This window comes from Eptesicus fuscus, chromosome 9 (genome assembly GCF_027574615.1).
Source record: "Eptesicus fuscus isolate TK198812 chromosome 9, DD_ASM_mEF_20220401, whole genome shotgun sequence".
Taxonomy (NCBI): Eukaryota; Metazoa; Chordata; class Mammalia; order Chiroptera; family Vespertilionidae; genus Eptesicus; species Eptesicus fuscus.
Window position 1 is genome coordinate 22481792 of NC_072481.1, and position 15877 is coordinate 22497668.

At 36.9% G+C, this 15877-nt stretch overlaps 1 protein-coding gene across 4 annotated transcripts in view; it reads left to right on the forward strand.

Moving 5' to 3' along the window:
* Positions 1–11378, forward strand: part of ZMYM4 (zinc finger MYM-type containing 4) — a 134884-nt gene extending 123506 nt beyond the window's left edge. For all 4 annotated transcript variants that reach the window (XM_054720520.1, XM_054720523.1, XM_054720521.1 and 1 more), the window contains 4 exons: positions 2458–2569; positions 4500–4748; positions 6968–7097; positions 7981–11378. In XM_054720520.1, coding sequence (XP_054576495.1) covers positions 2458–2569; positions 4500–4748; positions 6968–7097; positions 7981–8188 — 699 coding nt within the window. In that variant the 3' untranslated portion in view covers positions 8189–11378. The remainder of the gene's footprint in view (positions 1–2457; positions 2570–4499; positions 4749–6967; positions 7098–7980) is intronic.
* The last annotated feature ends 4499 nt before the right edge of the window (positions 11379–15877 follow it).

Sequence of the window (15877 nt, forward strand, 5' to 3'; positions counted from 1 at the left end):
TGCATGCTATGTATTAATATAAGTCAATTTAATATATTAATTCACTTAAGTGTTAGTGTGGCCCTATGAAGTTTAAGAACTGTTACTCCAGGCACTTGCCTAAGGTCTCAAAAGTAGTAAATGGTGGGGCCAGATGTGAACCCAGGTAGTTCCGCTTCAGGGTCTGTTGTTATGAACACTATGTTGGACTGCTTCTCTAATATAAAAAGGTGTTTACCTGTAATCAGGGAAATTTTTTCTTCTCTCGGATAAAAAATGTGGAAGATTGAGAAATTTGATAATACAAGTGTTATTGAAGAAAAGTGCAGTGGTGGAGGCCCTTTTTAGAGCGCAAGTTAACAGTGGTTATTAAGTCTCCAAGTCATACAGATTCTTCCGTCTAGCAAACCCATTGATTATTATTTCTCCCCAAAGAGAGGCATGTACATGCATATACTAGTATTTCCATTATAACATTGTTTATAACAGCAAAAAATGGAAATCCCCTAGATGTTCATCAAAAGAATGATGTTTAAATCAATATGTCTATGCTATTGAATACTATACAACAACAAAAAAGGAATGAGTTGCTTCTAGAGATATTGTAAGAGTTTTACATTTTAAGGAGTAGAAGTAACTTGCCAAACTATGTGTGTAGTATGATATTTATATTACGGGAAAATACACAAAACATAAAAATGTATAATTCAGTGGCATTAAGTACATTCATGATGTGAAGCCATCACCACTATTTAGTTCTATAACTTGATCACCGTATATGGAAACCCTCTACCCATTAAGCAATTACTCCTCATTACCTCTTCCATCCTGTCTCTGACAACCATAAATCTGTTTTCTACATGGACTTGCCTATTCTGAGTATTTAATATAAGTAAAATTGTGCCTGACTTCTTTCACTCAATATAGTGTTTTCAAGGCTTATCAGTGTTGTAGCATGAATCAGTATTTCATTCCTTTTTTATGGCTGAATAGTATTCCATTGTTGGATATACCACATTTTTCTTATCCATTCATCTGTTGATGGACCTTTGAGTTTTTTCCACCTTTTGGCTATTATGAATAGTGAGTGTTGCTATGAATATTTATGTACAAGTTTTTGTTTGAACATCTGTTTTCAAATCTTTGGAGTGGTGTTGCAGGATCATATGATAACTCTGATTAGCTTGTTCAGAAACTACCAAACCATTTTCCACAATGGCTGCACCATTGTATGTTCCCAACGGCAGTGTATAAGAGCTCCATTATCTCTATTTCCTTGCCAACACCTAAGTTTTGTTTGTTTGTTTTCTAAATAGCCATCTGGTAGGTATGAGGTGGTATCTTATTATGGTTTTGATTTGCATTTCCCTAATGACTAATAATATCAAGCATCTTTCAAATAAATTTAAAATACCAAATCTTAAAACACAAAAAAAATTTTAGTATATAATTAAATGCTACCTTGTGTTACTCTGTGAATGCAAATTTATTCCCCTCAGTGATTTGATCTGATATGATCTGCACCCTCAAAATGTTTTTTTAACAATACTTTACCCAAGCTGTTGCTTGTTTCCCACCCTGTGATATGGTTCTTGATGGTTATAATTAGCAGTTTTACATCCTACATTTAGACTTGAACTTTTTGAAGGCTATTGTTGTGGGGCAAACAGTTGAGAACTGTGATTAGAAGGCTCCAAATAAATAGTTTTTGAATGTGGGCATCCTCAGGTCACCTGACACTAGCTAACTGTATTATTTCAGGAAGTGATCTTGTAGCTAGGCTGACAAACAAAAACTTCTGAGAGCACACCTGTGGATCCTACCATGAGTTAGAAAAATGATTTGGGAAATACAAATTAGGACCAATTTTTAATACATCAATTTCATTAACTGAGTAAAGGTACTTATTAGAATTTTTCTGTATGCTCCGTGTCTTACAAAGCAAATAGAAAACTTTACCTTGCGAGCTCAGTGTTCGAGAAGATGTCAGTCCGTGTGAAAGGGGCCTTTAGCTGGGATCCTGGTATTTTATTTTATTTTTTTTTAATTTATTTTATTGATTTTTTACAGAGAGGAAGGGAGAGGGATAGAGAGCTAGAAACATCGATGAGAGAGAAACATCGACCAGCTGCCTCCTGCACACCCCCCCACCGGGGATGTGCCCACAACCAAAGTACATGCCCTTGACCGGAATCGAACCTGGGACCCTTGAGTCTGCAGACCGACGCTCTATCCACTGAGCCAAACTGGTTTCGGCAAGGGATCCTGGTATTTTAACATGTATCTTTAAAATGGTTTATAATTTTGTAAAGGTAAAGATAAAGGGTAACCTATGTTCTTTAAAATAATTTTAAAAAATGTTTATATTAAAAAATTTTATTGGGGTGACATTGGTTAATAACATGTTTTACTTAAAATAATGTTTCAAAAAGTCTTTTCTTTGTATCAACATGTATTTCCACTTTTTTTCTCTTGTAGTACCTGTTTGAAAATGGTAGAATAGATAACATTTTTACAGAGCCCTATTCCAGATTTATGATTGAACTTACCAAACTCTTGAAAATATGGGAACCTACAATACTTCCTAATGGTAAGATGATTAATTTTTATTTTGATTTTTTTCATGATACACTTGCTTAAATTGCTTAAGTTGTAAGATTATCTTTTTATAAATTGTTCATTTTCTATTTCTGTCCTGATTTGTAATGTATTTGAACTCCTGAGGAGGAAGTCTTGGGTTTATTATTGATTACTAGAGGCCCAGTGCACAAAATTTGTGCACTTGGTGGGGGAGGGTTTGGGGGTCCCCAGCCAAGCCTGCACCCTCTCGCAGTTCAGGAGCCCTTGGGGGATGTCCAACTGCTGGCTTAGGCCCGCTCAGTCAGTAGGTCTAAGCCGTCAGTCGGACATCCTTAGTGCTGTCACGGAAGTGAGAGAGGCTCCCGCCACTGCTGCTGCACTTGCCAGCCATGAGCTCAGCTTCTGGCTGAGTGGTGCTCCCCCTGTGGAAGCACACTGACCACCAGGGGGCAGCTCCTGCATTGAGCATCTGCCCCCTGGTGGTCCGTGCACATCATAGTGACCGGTCGTTCTGTTGTTCAGTCGATTTTCATATTAGCTTTTTATTATATAGGATTTTAGTAAAACTATAGCTTCCAGTGTGTGTATACATACTAACTGTTGAAAATTTTTAAAAAATTACTGAAGGTTCCATTTATAGTTGTAGAAATTGTTTTTGTTCTGGTAATGCTGGTATTTTTGCATGCTGTAGTAGTAACTGCCACATATTCTACTTCCAGACTCTACCTGTTAGCAGTGGGCCTTCTTTAATTGTTTATAAAGTACCCTGAACTGGTTATTGAGACTTAAATCTTGATCTTCAAATTGTCTTTGACCATAGGTCATGGGACAAACCCCTAATTCATGCCTGGTCTTAGGCTCCTCGGCTGGGAATGGAGAGTTGAATGTGATGCTCTGGAATTTGTCTCCCTTTCTGTTGGGCTACAGAGCGCCTTTGAAGAGCAGCATCGTGGTTTGATGCATTTAGCATTCAAAGAGGAGGCTTAAGGACATAGATATATGGAAGTAATAATTCCTGTTTGTGGATAGTCTTCTAAAAATAGAATGTAGAATCAGCAACAGAGAGGTTGGATAGAGAACATGAGGAAAGGCCTGTACTTCAGGGGTATCCTGGGGAAGGTGCCTTTAAAGGTATACTTATTTTAGTCATTCTGCAAGACCTCTGCTTTTCAAGAAAAATCTCAAATTAGTCATCATAACTTTACCACTCAGTATAAATTTAAAATAAGAGGAGGATCACTTCTTGGCCTTTTGGCTAAAATCAAGAGTAAAATAAGAGGGCATGGGAAGAAGGAGGGGCACTATCTGCCTTCTTATAATCTTACCTACTAAATAAAATTGAACAGTTAACAGGAAGCCTATTGAACTGGAACAGGAGTCTGCAATCTGTGGCCCATGGGCCAGATCTGGCCTGCTGCCTGTTTCTGGATGTGGTCCATCAGCTAAAAATGGTTTTTACATTTTAAATGGTTTTGGGGTAGGGGACTCTAAGGAATAATAATATTGTGAGGCATGTGAAAATTATATGAAACTCAAATTTGTGTCTATAAATAAACTTTTTGGTATATTACAGCCATATCTATTTGTTTATGTTTTGTCTGCAGTTCCTTACCTTCTACAACAACAAAGTTGTTCAGAGCCTATATGGCCCAAAATGCTTAAAATATTTACCATCTGGCTCTTTACAGAAAAAGTTTGCTAGCTCCTGGTCTACAACAGCAGTGGATTAAAGCTGTTTCAGGAGAATGCTCAGTGTGCAATCTGACCGTTTCCTTGTAGTGCCTTCTGTTTTTCTGTATAAGGAAGAGGGGGAAGGAGAGGAACGATCAGTCCCCCTCCCCCCGCCCCCATATCTTGTCTGAGAATTTGAGAAACTAGTCTTATTTATCAGGAGCTCAATGCTGTTTCTCCCCCATCCCCCCAACCCTTCTTCGGTCCAGGTTACATGTTCTCTCGCATTGAAGAAGAACATTTGTGGGAGTGCAAACAGCTGGGCGCTTATTCACCAATTGTCCTCTTGAACACCCTTCTTTTCTTCAATACCAAATACTTTCAACTAAAGAATGTTGCTGAGCACTTGAAGCTTTCCTTTGCCCATGTGATGAGACGGACCAGAATTTTGAAGTACAGTACCAAGATGACATATCTGAGATTCTTTCCACCTTTACAGAAGCCAGAGTCAGAACCAGGTGTGTGGTGGAGTTTGGAAGATTTCTATTGAAGTCTCAGTATTCAAATAGAAACTCATTGCAGAGGGGTAATTGTGTAGCTTTGTTTAACATTTAAATGCTTTATGTCACGGCTAGGTTCAAGGCTTTTTCTCAAAATAAGAGGAATCGCTTACTTACATTGGCCTTTAAGTTAGAAATTCTGATAGCATTGGTAGAGCCCAAATAATCCTTATTTTAAAACCTCCCGGGGAATTTAAATATATAGCTAAGTTGAGAATCACTGATTTAGGGGCAACAAATGGGTCAATTACTAGTTAAAGGAATCTGTTTAACTTTTAAATTTCCTGTTTCTAAGTCTTTTTTTGACCAGAGCACCTCTTTTTAGTTGACAATAAGAGGTCAAGTTTTGAAGAAACTTAAAAGCTGGCCTAGAGTCTACTGCTTTTATACATAGTAGAATAATAGCAGCGATGACAATTTTATTAGAAGGGTTATGGTTTTTCATTCCAGTAGTAGTCTATTAAATAGTAGTTTGTCTTAAAGATTTAAAAAATCAATATTATTATTATGAAACTGGACATTAAATTTATTGATTTTTACCAAAGTTTTAAGTTCTAAAATTCCAAAAATCCAGTTGTTACTTTCTTGGGATAAGAGTGAAATATATAGCCCTCACCGGTTTGGCTCAGTGGATAGAGTGTCGGCCTGCGGACTCAAGGGTCCCAGGTTCGATTTCGGTCAAGGGCATGTACCTTGGTTGCCGGCACATCCCCAGTGGAGGGTGTGCAGGAGGCGGTTGATTGATTTTTGTCTCTCATCGATGTTTCTAACTCTCTATCCCTCTCCCTTCCTGTCTGTAAAAAAAATCAATAAAATATATATATTTTAAAAAGAGTGAAATATATATTTTGAATGTGAGAATTTAAAATTACTCAAAGCAAAATCTTAAAGAATAATTCTGATGTTCATCTTTGTGTTAACTTTTTTCTCCTTTACTTTAGAAAATACTAAGATTTATTTGCTTGTTCACCACATGTCTGTCCAATTTCCTTCTATTTGTTCATATATGGCCCACTTTGTGTTCTTAATTGATATTAATTGGGAAGGAGAGGCAGTCAGGTAACAGTTCCCTGTTTTCTGATCTTAGGTGCCTAATAATATTTGTAATAAGTTCAGCCTCTTTTCTGAATGAGTAACTAACAAAGTCTTCCTTATTTAGGTAGCTTCAAAGTAGAAAACTGGGGCGAATTGTTGTTTAAATAATAATTAATGCAGGAAGCTGGGGAAAGTTGTGTGCTGGTAAGAGCAACTATAAGAAAAGAAAAAGAAAGCCTTTTTCCTCAGGTCCTCAGATCCACCTATTATTCTCTTGACTATTGAATGGGAAAGTGGAAAAGAAAGAGCCCATTTGCCACGTCTTCACCCTTGGCCCCTGCAGTATTCTGTTAGGGAAAAGGATTTGCTCTTTTCTTAGCAAATGCTCACTTTATTGAGAATTTCTTTTCCCAACAAAGGTTCCATTTCTCATAATACTATGACAAATAAAAGAAACTTGAACAAATGCCCACAGGGCACTGATGCCCCATTGTGGAAATACTTTATTTATTTTAATCCTCACTTGAGGGCATGTTTTTATTTATTTGAGAAAGTGGGGGTGGGGAGGTAGAGAGAGAGAGAGAGAAAAACAGAGAAACATTAGTGTGAGAGAGAAACATCGATCAGTTGCCTCCTTCCAATATGCACCTCAACCAGGGATGGAACCCACAAACTAGGTATGTGCCCTGATTGGGAATCAAACCCACAACCTTTTGATGTGTGGGGTGACGCTTCAATCACCTGGGCCACCTGGCCAGGAGAGTATAAATATTTTTAGATAAAGAGGTGAAAACTTCTATCTTAATGTCTACCATAGGAGAAGAGCACCAGAAACCCTTAAGAACCCTGTGCCTATTCAAATCTCTTCAAGTCAGGCTCAGAAGTGAGACATACTCTCTTGCACAGTGCTTTTCACCATGTTCCCCCTACTTTGGTGAGCAGGGGAACATAACTTTTACAGGACAGGGTCTTGTTTTGTTCAATGCTATTAACCCTGAACTTAAAATTATATCTAGCACCTCCATAGGTGCTCAGTAAATATTTGTTGAATGAGTAAGGGAAAGGAAAGGGGAGGGAAGCAAAGCTTGTTGGGTGTCTTGATACTTGAAAAATATAATTTTTTTATTATTTCCTGCCTCAAGATAAACTAACTGTTGGCAAGAGGAAACGAAATGAAGATGACGAGGTTCCAGTGGGTGTAGAAATGGCAGAGAATACAGACAACCCACTAAGATGCCCTGTCAGACTTTATGAGTTTTACCTGTCAAAGTGGTAAGTGCTCTTGCCCTGAACTAGATACAGTACTCTTCCAAAAGGCGTTAACATACTCTGGATTTCAGATGCTTGAATATCAGAAATGTAGCTCGCCTGTGACTAAAGTCAAAGTCTAAAGATGGATTTACCTCCTATTTCATTATTTCCCCATTCTTGTATCTGTCTGGATTTTGAACTAAGAAACAAATTGCTTTATCTTGATAATCTTTTTCCCCAAAACCTCTTCAAAAGCAAGAATAAGAATCCTTGCCATCGTTTGATCTTTGCAACTGTTATCTAAATTGCTGTGATTTTATTATTTATATAGAAAAGATATTTAGAGGAGCTTTTAAATTGCTAAAACTATAAGTACAAAAACAATTTGTTTTTAAGGTCTTGGAAATTTTCGAGTGGTCTTTTTCTTACAGAAACTTTGTGACTTTAGAGTTGTAAGATCATGCCAATGCACTTTCCTCTCAAAGAAATACTGTGACTGTGTTTGCCCTTTGATAATGTGTATTGAGTGCTCATAGGGTTCATTCCAGGATAGTGGGTGCTGAGGAAATGTGGTTCTCAGCCATAGTGTCACATGTGAGTTAAATTTGTTGCTCCTAAAAATGTTATAAGTACTAAAGTCTGTGAAGGATTTATACTGTGACTTCTACTAACATTAGACTCACTTCCAAACCAATATGATTTATTGAGTGTGGGAGAAAAGATGTGGAGTTATAGGTTGTTCCTGGGGGGAAGTATTTATAAACTGTGTGGGTATGTTGCTGATCTGTGATACAAATCAGAGCAGAGCAAAGTTGAGAGCCATTACATTAAAGAGTAGTTATGTATTACCTCTGCTCTCTGATCCCCAATTTTCTTTCTTTTTTTCTCTTTTTCCTGTGGATAGTTCTGAAAGTGTGAAGCAGAGGAATGATGTGTTTTACCTTCAACCCGAGCGTTCCTGTGTCCCGAATAGCCCCATGTGGTACTCCACATTCCCGATAGACCCTGGGACCCTGGACACCATGTTAACACGTATTCTCATGGTGAGGGAGGTACACGAAGAACTTGCCAAAGCCAAATCTGAAGACTCTGATGTTGAATTGTCAGATTAAAGCAGAAGTGGGGTTCCTATTTTCATACACATTGGTATGCACCAAACTGTGAATGCATCCAAGCTTTGGAAAACGATGTATAAGTCCAAGTCCCCTTGACTTGATTATAACATAATGGAAAATAGATAACTCGTGAACCACAGTGTGGATGTACAAATGAAAATTGAAGGAAAGAATGTGAACTGAGAAATGTTCTTTGGCAGTGATATAGTTCTTAGACATCTTCAGAATGACTAACCAATTTCTCCGCGTGGTGCATAGTCTTATTTTGTTTGGGAATAACAAATTATGGAATATTTTTAAGGAAAACAGTTATATAAAACTCTGCCATAGTAACCTTAGACCTTAGAGAGGTAACTTTGGAGTGAAACCTTGGCTGCAATATGCTACTTGGAGGAGCCCTATGTCAAAGTCAGGGGAGCAATAGTACAGAGCTAAGAGTGACATCAGATGAGGACTTTGGGACCCAGACTTGAAGACCCAATAAAAATACTGAACTTTTATTATAAGGTAGAGAGTGAAGGGGTCTTGATTTTGATTTTCACTGCCAAGCCAATTCTGTGAAGGATCGAAGCCTCTGTGCTTTGCCGTTGGCCCTTGCATCAGGAAGCAAGGTCTTCCCTGCTGTTCCCAGAATGCTGTGTCCTTTTACTTCCTGGGTCTAGCCGTCTCAGCTGTGGGTCGATGTGGGTAAATTAAGGTAAAGGGGTTGAAATTCTGCAGTCCAGTTACACACAGAGATGTACTGTGGAGCCATTAGACCCCAGGTGTCTTGAAATGTTTCTAGAAAACCCACTAAAATGCCCACTTCTCTGGGTGTCAGCCTTTATTGCTGCTGTCTCATGGCATGAGCTATGGTGCACAGAAATGGGGGTTCTCCTTTTGTTTTCATTTTAACCCCAAATGGCAGCTTTCCTTTCATTGTTTTATCTTCCTATTTCCTAAATAATTCCTCTTATTTTGTCTTTAGCACCAGTTTCTGGAGGCCTGTGTCATTGCAAAAAGGATAGTCTCACTCTTAACTGTCAAACCTGTGGATGATTCCACAAAGACACAGTATTATTTAGCTATCAGAATTATGATAGAAAAGATCTTAGTATGTTCTTATACAAAGCATTTGGAAGATGACCTTGTTGTTCTAAGGAACTTGAAAATGGGGCTAGGATACAAAGACATTGACTGTCTTTCATGGTCATAAGCAGGTCTTCTTATAGCATTATTCCAAACTCTAGCTGTTTTAGTGGTTTTCTGAGGATTGCAAGTCATAGTGTGTTTGACATATCGATCCATTTCTCTCCATTCTCAGTTTCTTCCCCACAAAATTTTGAATCAAAGCTTTTATGATGTTGGCTAATCACAAAACTTCTTTAGTAGAGATTAATTTGACCCTAATAGAAATAAGAGAAGTCCAAAGCCTCTTAGAAATTTTAACCTTGAAATTCTTTTCAATATGTCCCATTTTTTAGGTGGGAGTGGCAGGTTTTTGTTTTTTTTAAATAAGTAAATGAAAGTCATTTTTACTACAATAAAAATTTAAAACTAGGCCTTTTGACATTGTGTACTTGATGGTTCTGTCCCTTGGCCTGTGACAAATTTCATTTTTGTTATGAGAACTGTGTAAAGAAGTAAATCCGCCCCAGTTCTGTATGATTTAATTCCATCTGTGTTTGTCATCTCTGATTGGAAGACTTCTTACTTCCAGACCTTGTTTAATATGGAGGAAAAACAATTGAATTGTCTCATAAGTCTGCCAATAAACTGTCCAGAAACTTCAGGTGTAATAGTCCCCAATATATTCATTTTATGTTTTGTATAAACACTAACATTTCCCTTTCTGTAGTAGTATGAAAAACAAATATTCTTGGCACAGTAGAGAAATGGTTATAAAACACCAGAGAGGAAAAAAATGTGTATTTTTTAACTGAGAACAGCCAATAGCCCACGTAAATGATTATATTGGGATTTAAATTGCATATTAAATCAAAGAGTTGTTCAGACCCTAGATTAATTCATACAAGAAAATATTGGTCATTCCTCATAAGCATAGCTGTTGATATGTGTCCAATTATTTGCTTTTAAAAATTTTATTAAAATTACGTAAAATTACATTTTTTTCCAGGAGAAAAAAAAATCAAACACAGAGAAACAACTAAGTTATCTTTCTGTTCTTTTTTTTAACCACTTTTGGGTTTTCCCCTTGCAGAAACCACAGAAATATTCCCTTAGAATAAAATAGTATATTTGTATTTGATGGGTGAGTTATTCTTTTTCTTTATAATTTTCTTGAAATAACTTTAAATATTTTTTCCTGTTTGACCATATTGGTATGACCAACAGATGGTATATAACAAAGAAAGCAGTTTTCATAAAATAAATTATTTGGTATTTACTCAGTCCAGTAAACATATTGTTTCATTAGTCTTTTCGGTTGTTTTCTTTCTTGCATCAAAAGATTTGTTCCCATTTTTAGTTAATTTATTAACTTATATTCAAAACCCTGAAAGCTAGAAATATCAGGTATATTGTGTATATTTCATTTCAGGCAAACTTTTTTGAGATTTACAAAGCTTGCATCCATTCAGCTTATTTAATTTTGAAATTGTGGGATTAGAATAAAGAATATATCCATTTTTAAGAATATTTACGTATTTAATTTGGGAATGTGGGGCTAAATGGTATTTTCCTTAGATTTTAGAGCTATCTTTACAAGTATACCTTCAATTCCATATAAACTTTCTATCAAACTGCCCTTGTGGCATTACTAATTTTATAAAATAGAACTTTTCTAAAAAGTCCAAAGTAAAGTGAATTTTTGCTAATGAATCCCAGGTTTCTGTTAAATTCAGAATTTAATTTTCCATGTTGGAAAGGTTCCCTATGGTACTGAGTTGAAACTTTAGGAAAGAATTAAGCAATAATACCCCCAATTCTTCTTGTCTGTCATCATCATATGTTACTATCATTGAAAAAATATAAGAGGTATTATTACAGAATGGAAGATCCAAGGTTTTGGATGCTAGTCTTTTCACTTACTGGTTGTATAGCTTGTAAATTTTTTAACCTCCCTGTGCCTCAGTTTTTCTCACAAAGTGGAATAATACTAACTTATCATTTATGCCTGGCTTTCAAATGTTAAGTAAAGATATATGTACCCCTGTATTCATTGCAGCATTATTCACAATAGCCAAGATATGGAAACAACCTAATTGTCTTTCAATGTACAATTAAAGCTGTGATACATATATACAATGGAATACCACTCAGCCATATAAAAAAGTAGAATGTATTACCTTTTAAACAGAAGGAAATTATCCATTGCTACTCAGTGGAAAGCAGCAGGGAGGTGGGGAGGGGAGTACAGTAAGTAGAAATTGTGAAATAACAGCAGAAATAAGTTCTAAGTTACAATGAATGTAAACATCTTAAATTTAACTGAGGACAGATTCTCACCCTTGTTTTCCCGTCTTTATTTACTTGCCCTTCTCTGCATAGAGACATTAGTGTTTGAGGAAGTAAAAGCATGGAGGAATTGGTGTGTGCCTGGAGCCCGTGGAAGCCCGCTGGTGAGAGGTGCCACAGTGAAGCAGCGCAGCATCAGAGCAAGTGAGGCAGTGAGTGGCTGGAATGGTTAGGAGACTGATTACATTGTGCAAATAAGTTAAACGATTGAGAAATAAGTATACATATATTGAGCATAATGGGAGCCAGGTTTCTCACTGAGAAAGGATTTATGAACGTGGAAAGCGAGAAGGCTAGGAAGAACCCCGAGATGTTGAATTGAAATTGGAAGAGTTGGTATGACCTCATAGGTTTAGACAGATAGATATAGTTGTATATAGTGATATGAATATCTATATATATAAAAGGCTAAGTGACCGTCTGACTGTCCAACCAGCTGGTAGGTATGACATGCACTGACCACCAGGGGGCAAATGCTCAATGCAGGAGCTACCGAGCTGCAGTGACTTGGCAGTGGCGGTTCTTGGGTGACACACCCGAGAACCAGAGAAGAGGGAGCCCGATTCCTCGCCGGGCCGCGCGATTCCACCTTTGGCCATGGGTTATGTTGTTGCTGGGTTACTGTCAGCCCCGAATCTGGTTTACTGCACACTTGTGTTTGCATTGCACACCCCGTATGACAGCAACTTTTCAGAGTGGTGCCCTCTCACACTCGGACCCCTCCGGGGATGTCAGAGAGCCAGTTTTGGCCTGGTCCCCGCAGGCCAGGCCGAGGGACCCCACCTGCCAGAGGGATCCCACTCACTCCGCTGCTGTGCCACCCCAGGTGCAGACAGCTGGGGAGGGACCATGGGAGGTTGGATCCATGGCATGTCTGGCCCATCTTGCCCAGGCCTGTCTTGCCCAGTCCCGCCCCACCGGCCACTGTCTAATTAATTTCCTTTAATTAGGTCACAAGTGTGTATATGTATTTTATGGATTGATTGATTCTATCCACTGACATGGTATAGAAACAGTTTTATCTTAGTAGCAATGAGCATACCAAGAGCTCTTGCATGAGGGCTCAATGACTGATTCTAAGACTGGGGAAAGAAAAAGATAATCCTGGAATACCTTTTGAGTATGTAAATGCTAAAAAAAAAAAAAAAAAAAAAGATAGGGACATGTCAGAAGGAAATAGGAGGCAGACAGAAGAGGCTTCCATTGGTTAAATCTAGGACAATTGGTGTATCAGATTACAACCTAATGAATAAAATAGGAATTCATGAGTTGATATTGATATAAATGAGTAAAAAATTTAAAAGACTGGATAAATTAAAAACTAACAAGGGTAAAAGTGATGCAAAAACATTATTAGGCAAATATTAAGAGATATCTGGGGAAGCAATATTCATAGTATTTAATAAAAAGGATTTAATGCAAAAAAAGGTGGATTACATACTGATAGAATTAATAAAAAATTATAAATATGGATATTACTGTACTTCATAAACAGCCTGAAAACTAACAAAATTTTGGGTAAAAGGGAGGATGGATAACCCTTGGAATAAAAAGGGAAATGAGAAAGCACCTACAATTGACTAATGAATAATAAAATTATTATGTCTGAATCTGGGAACACAGCTGAAGCAGAACCGAGAGGGAAAAATTAGATTTAAAATCATGTTTCCTTTTCATGAAATCATTTTCAGGGAACAAAGATTATGAATGAATAAAGCAATCATTCAATTCAATAATTTAAAGAATGAACAACAGGGGGAAAATGAAAATAGTAATAAAATCAGAAAAAATGGAAAAGAAGACTATCATATGTGGCCTTTATTATGTTGAGGTACTTTCCTTCTATCATTTTATTGAGTGTTTTTATCATAAATGGATGTTGTATCTTTTCAAATGTTTTTTTTTTTTTTTGCGTCTGTTGATATGATCATATAAGTTTTATTTTGTTAATGTGGTATATCACATTGACTTGTGGATGATGAATCATCTTTGCATCCTTGGGATGAACCCCACTGGATCATGATGTATGATCCTTTTTTTTTTTTTTTTTTTTTTTAAATATATTTTATTGATTTTTTAGAGAGGAAGGGAGAGGGACAGAGAGTTAGAAACAACAATGAGAGAGAAACATTGATCAGTTGCCTCCTGCACACTCCTCACTGGGGATGTGCCTGCAACCAAGGTACATGCCCTTGACCAGAATCGAACCTGGGACCCTTCAGTCCGAAGGCCGACGCTCTATCCACTGAGCCAAACCGGTCAGGGCTGTATGATCCTTTTAATATATTGATTTGACTTGTTAGTATTTTATTTAGGATTTTTGCATCTTGTTCATCAGAGAAATTGGCCTGTAACTTTTTTTTTGTATTGTATTTCTTGGTGTTAGTATCTGGGTAATGTTGGCCTTCTAAAATGAGTTGGGAAGTATTCCTCTTGAGTGTTTTTAGAAGAGGTTGAGGAAAGGTGGTAAAATTCACCAGCATTTTGGGGGAGGTTTTAATTACTCTTTCTATTTCCTTACTGTAGTGATTGGTCTATTTAGGTTTTACAGTTCCTTATGATTCAGCCTAGAAAGTTCGTATGCTTCTAAGAATTTGCCCATTTCTTCTAGGTTATCAAATTTGGTGCCATATAGACTTTTATAATATTCTTGTATACTCCTTTGGATTTCTGTGGTGTCTGTTTTAACTTCTCATTCTTTTATTTGATTTTATTTCATTAGTGAGTCTAGCCAGACGTGTGTCAAGTTTGTTTATTGTTTATCTTTCCATAGAACCAGCTCTTGGTTTCATTAATTTTTTCCTATTGCCTTTTTAATCTCTATTTCTTTTATTTCTACTCTAATATTTATTATTTCTTTCCTTCTGTCTGCTATTTTAGAAAACAGAGATTTAGAAAGTTCAGAAACTTGACCCAACTGAAAAGAAGTAAGAAATGGTGGACCTTGAAAATGACTTCAGGTTTTCTCACTGCGCAGAATATAGTCAAACACTGCTACAATTAAATATTTTACCCTTTGTTCTCCCTGGGTGAACTACAATAATAATCTGCTTCATGTTGATATTTACTGCTGTGTTGCTGACAATTACCTGAAAGAGAAGTTGGGGTGCTTCACTGGGCTGGAAAAAGTTTAGCTAAATCAGAAAGCAGTTCTAATTAAGCAAAATTATTCTATAGCTATAAAAGGCTAAGTTGACTCACACATGTGCGATACATATAAAGCTCTTGCTGGCGCCAATCGCACGTGTGTGTGTTTCAATCTGTCATTGTCGATCATGAATTTGGTTGACACTTCTATTATAGAAAAAGGGCGAATAGCGATATTAAAATATTTCTTCTAATTAATTTCCTTTCAATGTGCATGAATCCATGCACCGGGACACTAGTATACAGGCAGTCCTCGGGTTACGTCGGAGATCCGTTCCTATGGCGCGACGTAACTCGATTTTCACTGTAAGTCGGAACCCACCTACATAAGCACCTGCGTCACTCACATGGAGCACATACACAGCAGTAATGAAGTGAAACAGTAAAAAAATTTTAAAAGAAACAGTTCCTAACCTTTACTTGTGGTAAATAAATAATAAAAAACATAAAGCACATGTGTATATATATCGAAATGACGGAACTTTTTTTTTTAACCTTTTGCACTCGGTAGCAGCTCTTTTTATACTCTTTGAATGTATCAATAATTTGAAATATAAAAAAAAAAAATCCAAATAAATAAGTGTATGAAAAGAAACTCCAGTTTTTTATTCTACTGCCGCGCTTTGTAAAATCTGGGGTATTTAAAAAATTAAATCCCAAGTAGAATAAAGGAATCGAGAAAAAAAAAAGCGAGTGCAAAGGGTTAATACTGTAAATGGGAGATGGCGACGTAACCACGAAACGATGTAAGTCGAGTCCGACGTAACTCGAGGACTGCCTGTACATATAAACTTCCCTCTTAATACTACTTTTGCTGTGTCCCAATACTTTTGGTATGTTGTATATTCATTTGTCTCTGTTTATCTTTTCATCTCTTATTTCTTCTTTGAATCTATAGTTAGTTGTTCAGTAGCATGTTTAATCTCCACATAAGCAGGCGTACCAGTTAATAATGCAGATTTTTTTCACTAGATGGATTTACACATATGCTGACATATATGCGATTTGATATGTATGCTATTTTGTTGTATTGACAGCAAGCTTCAAAACTTCATATGTCAAATTTGCTGAAGGTGTTAACAT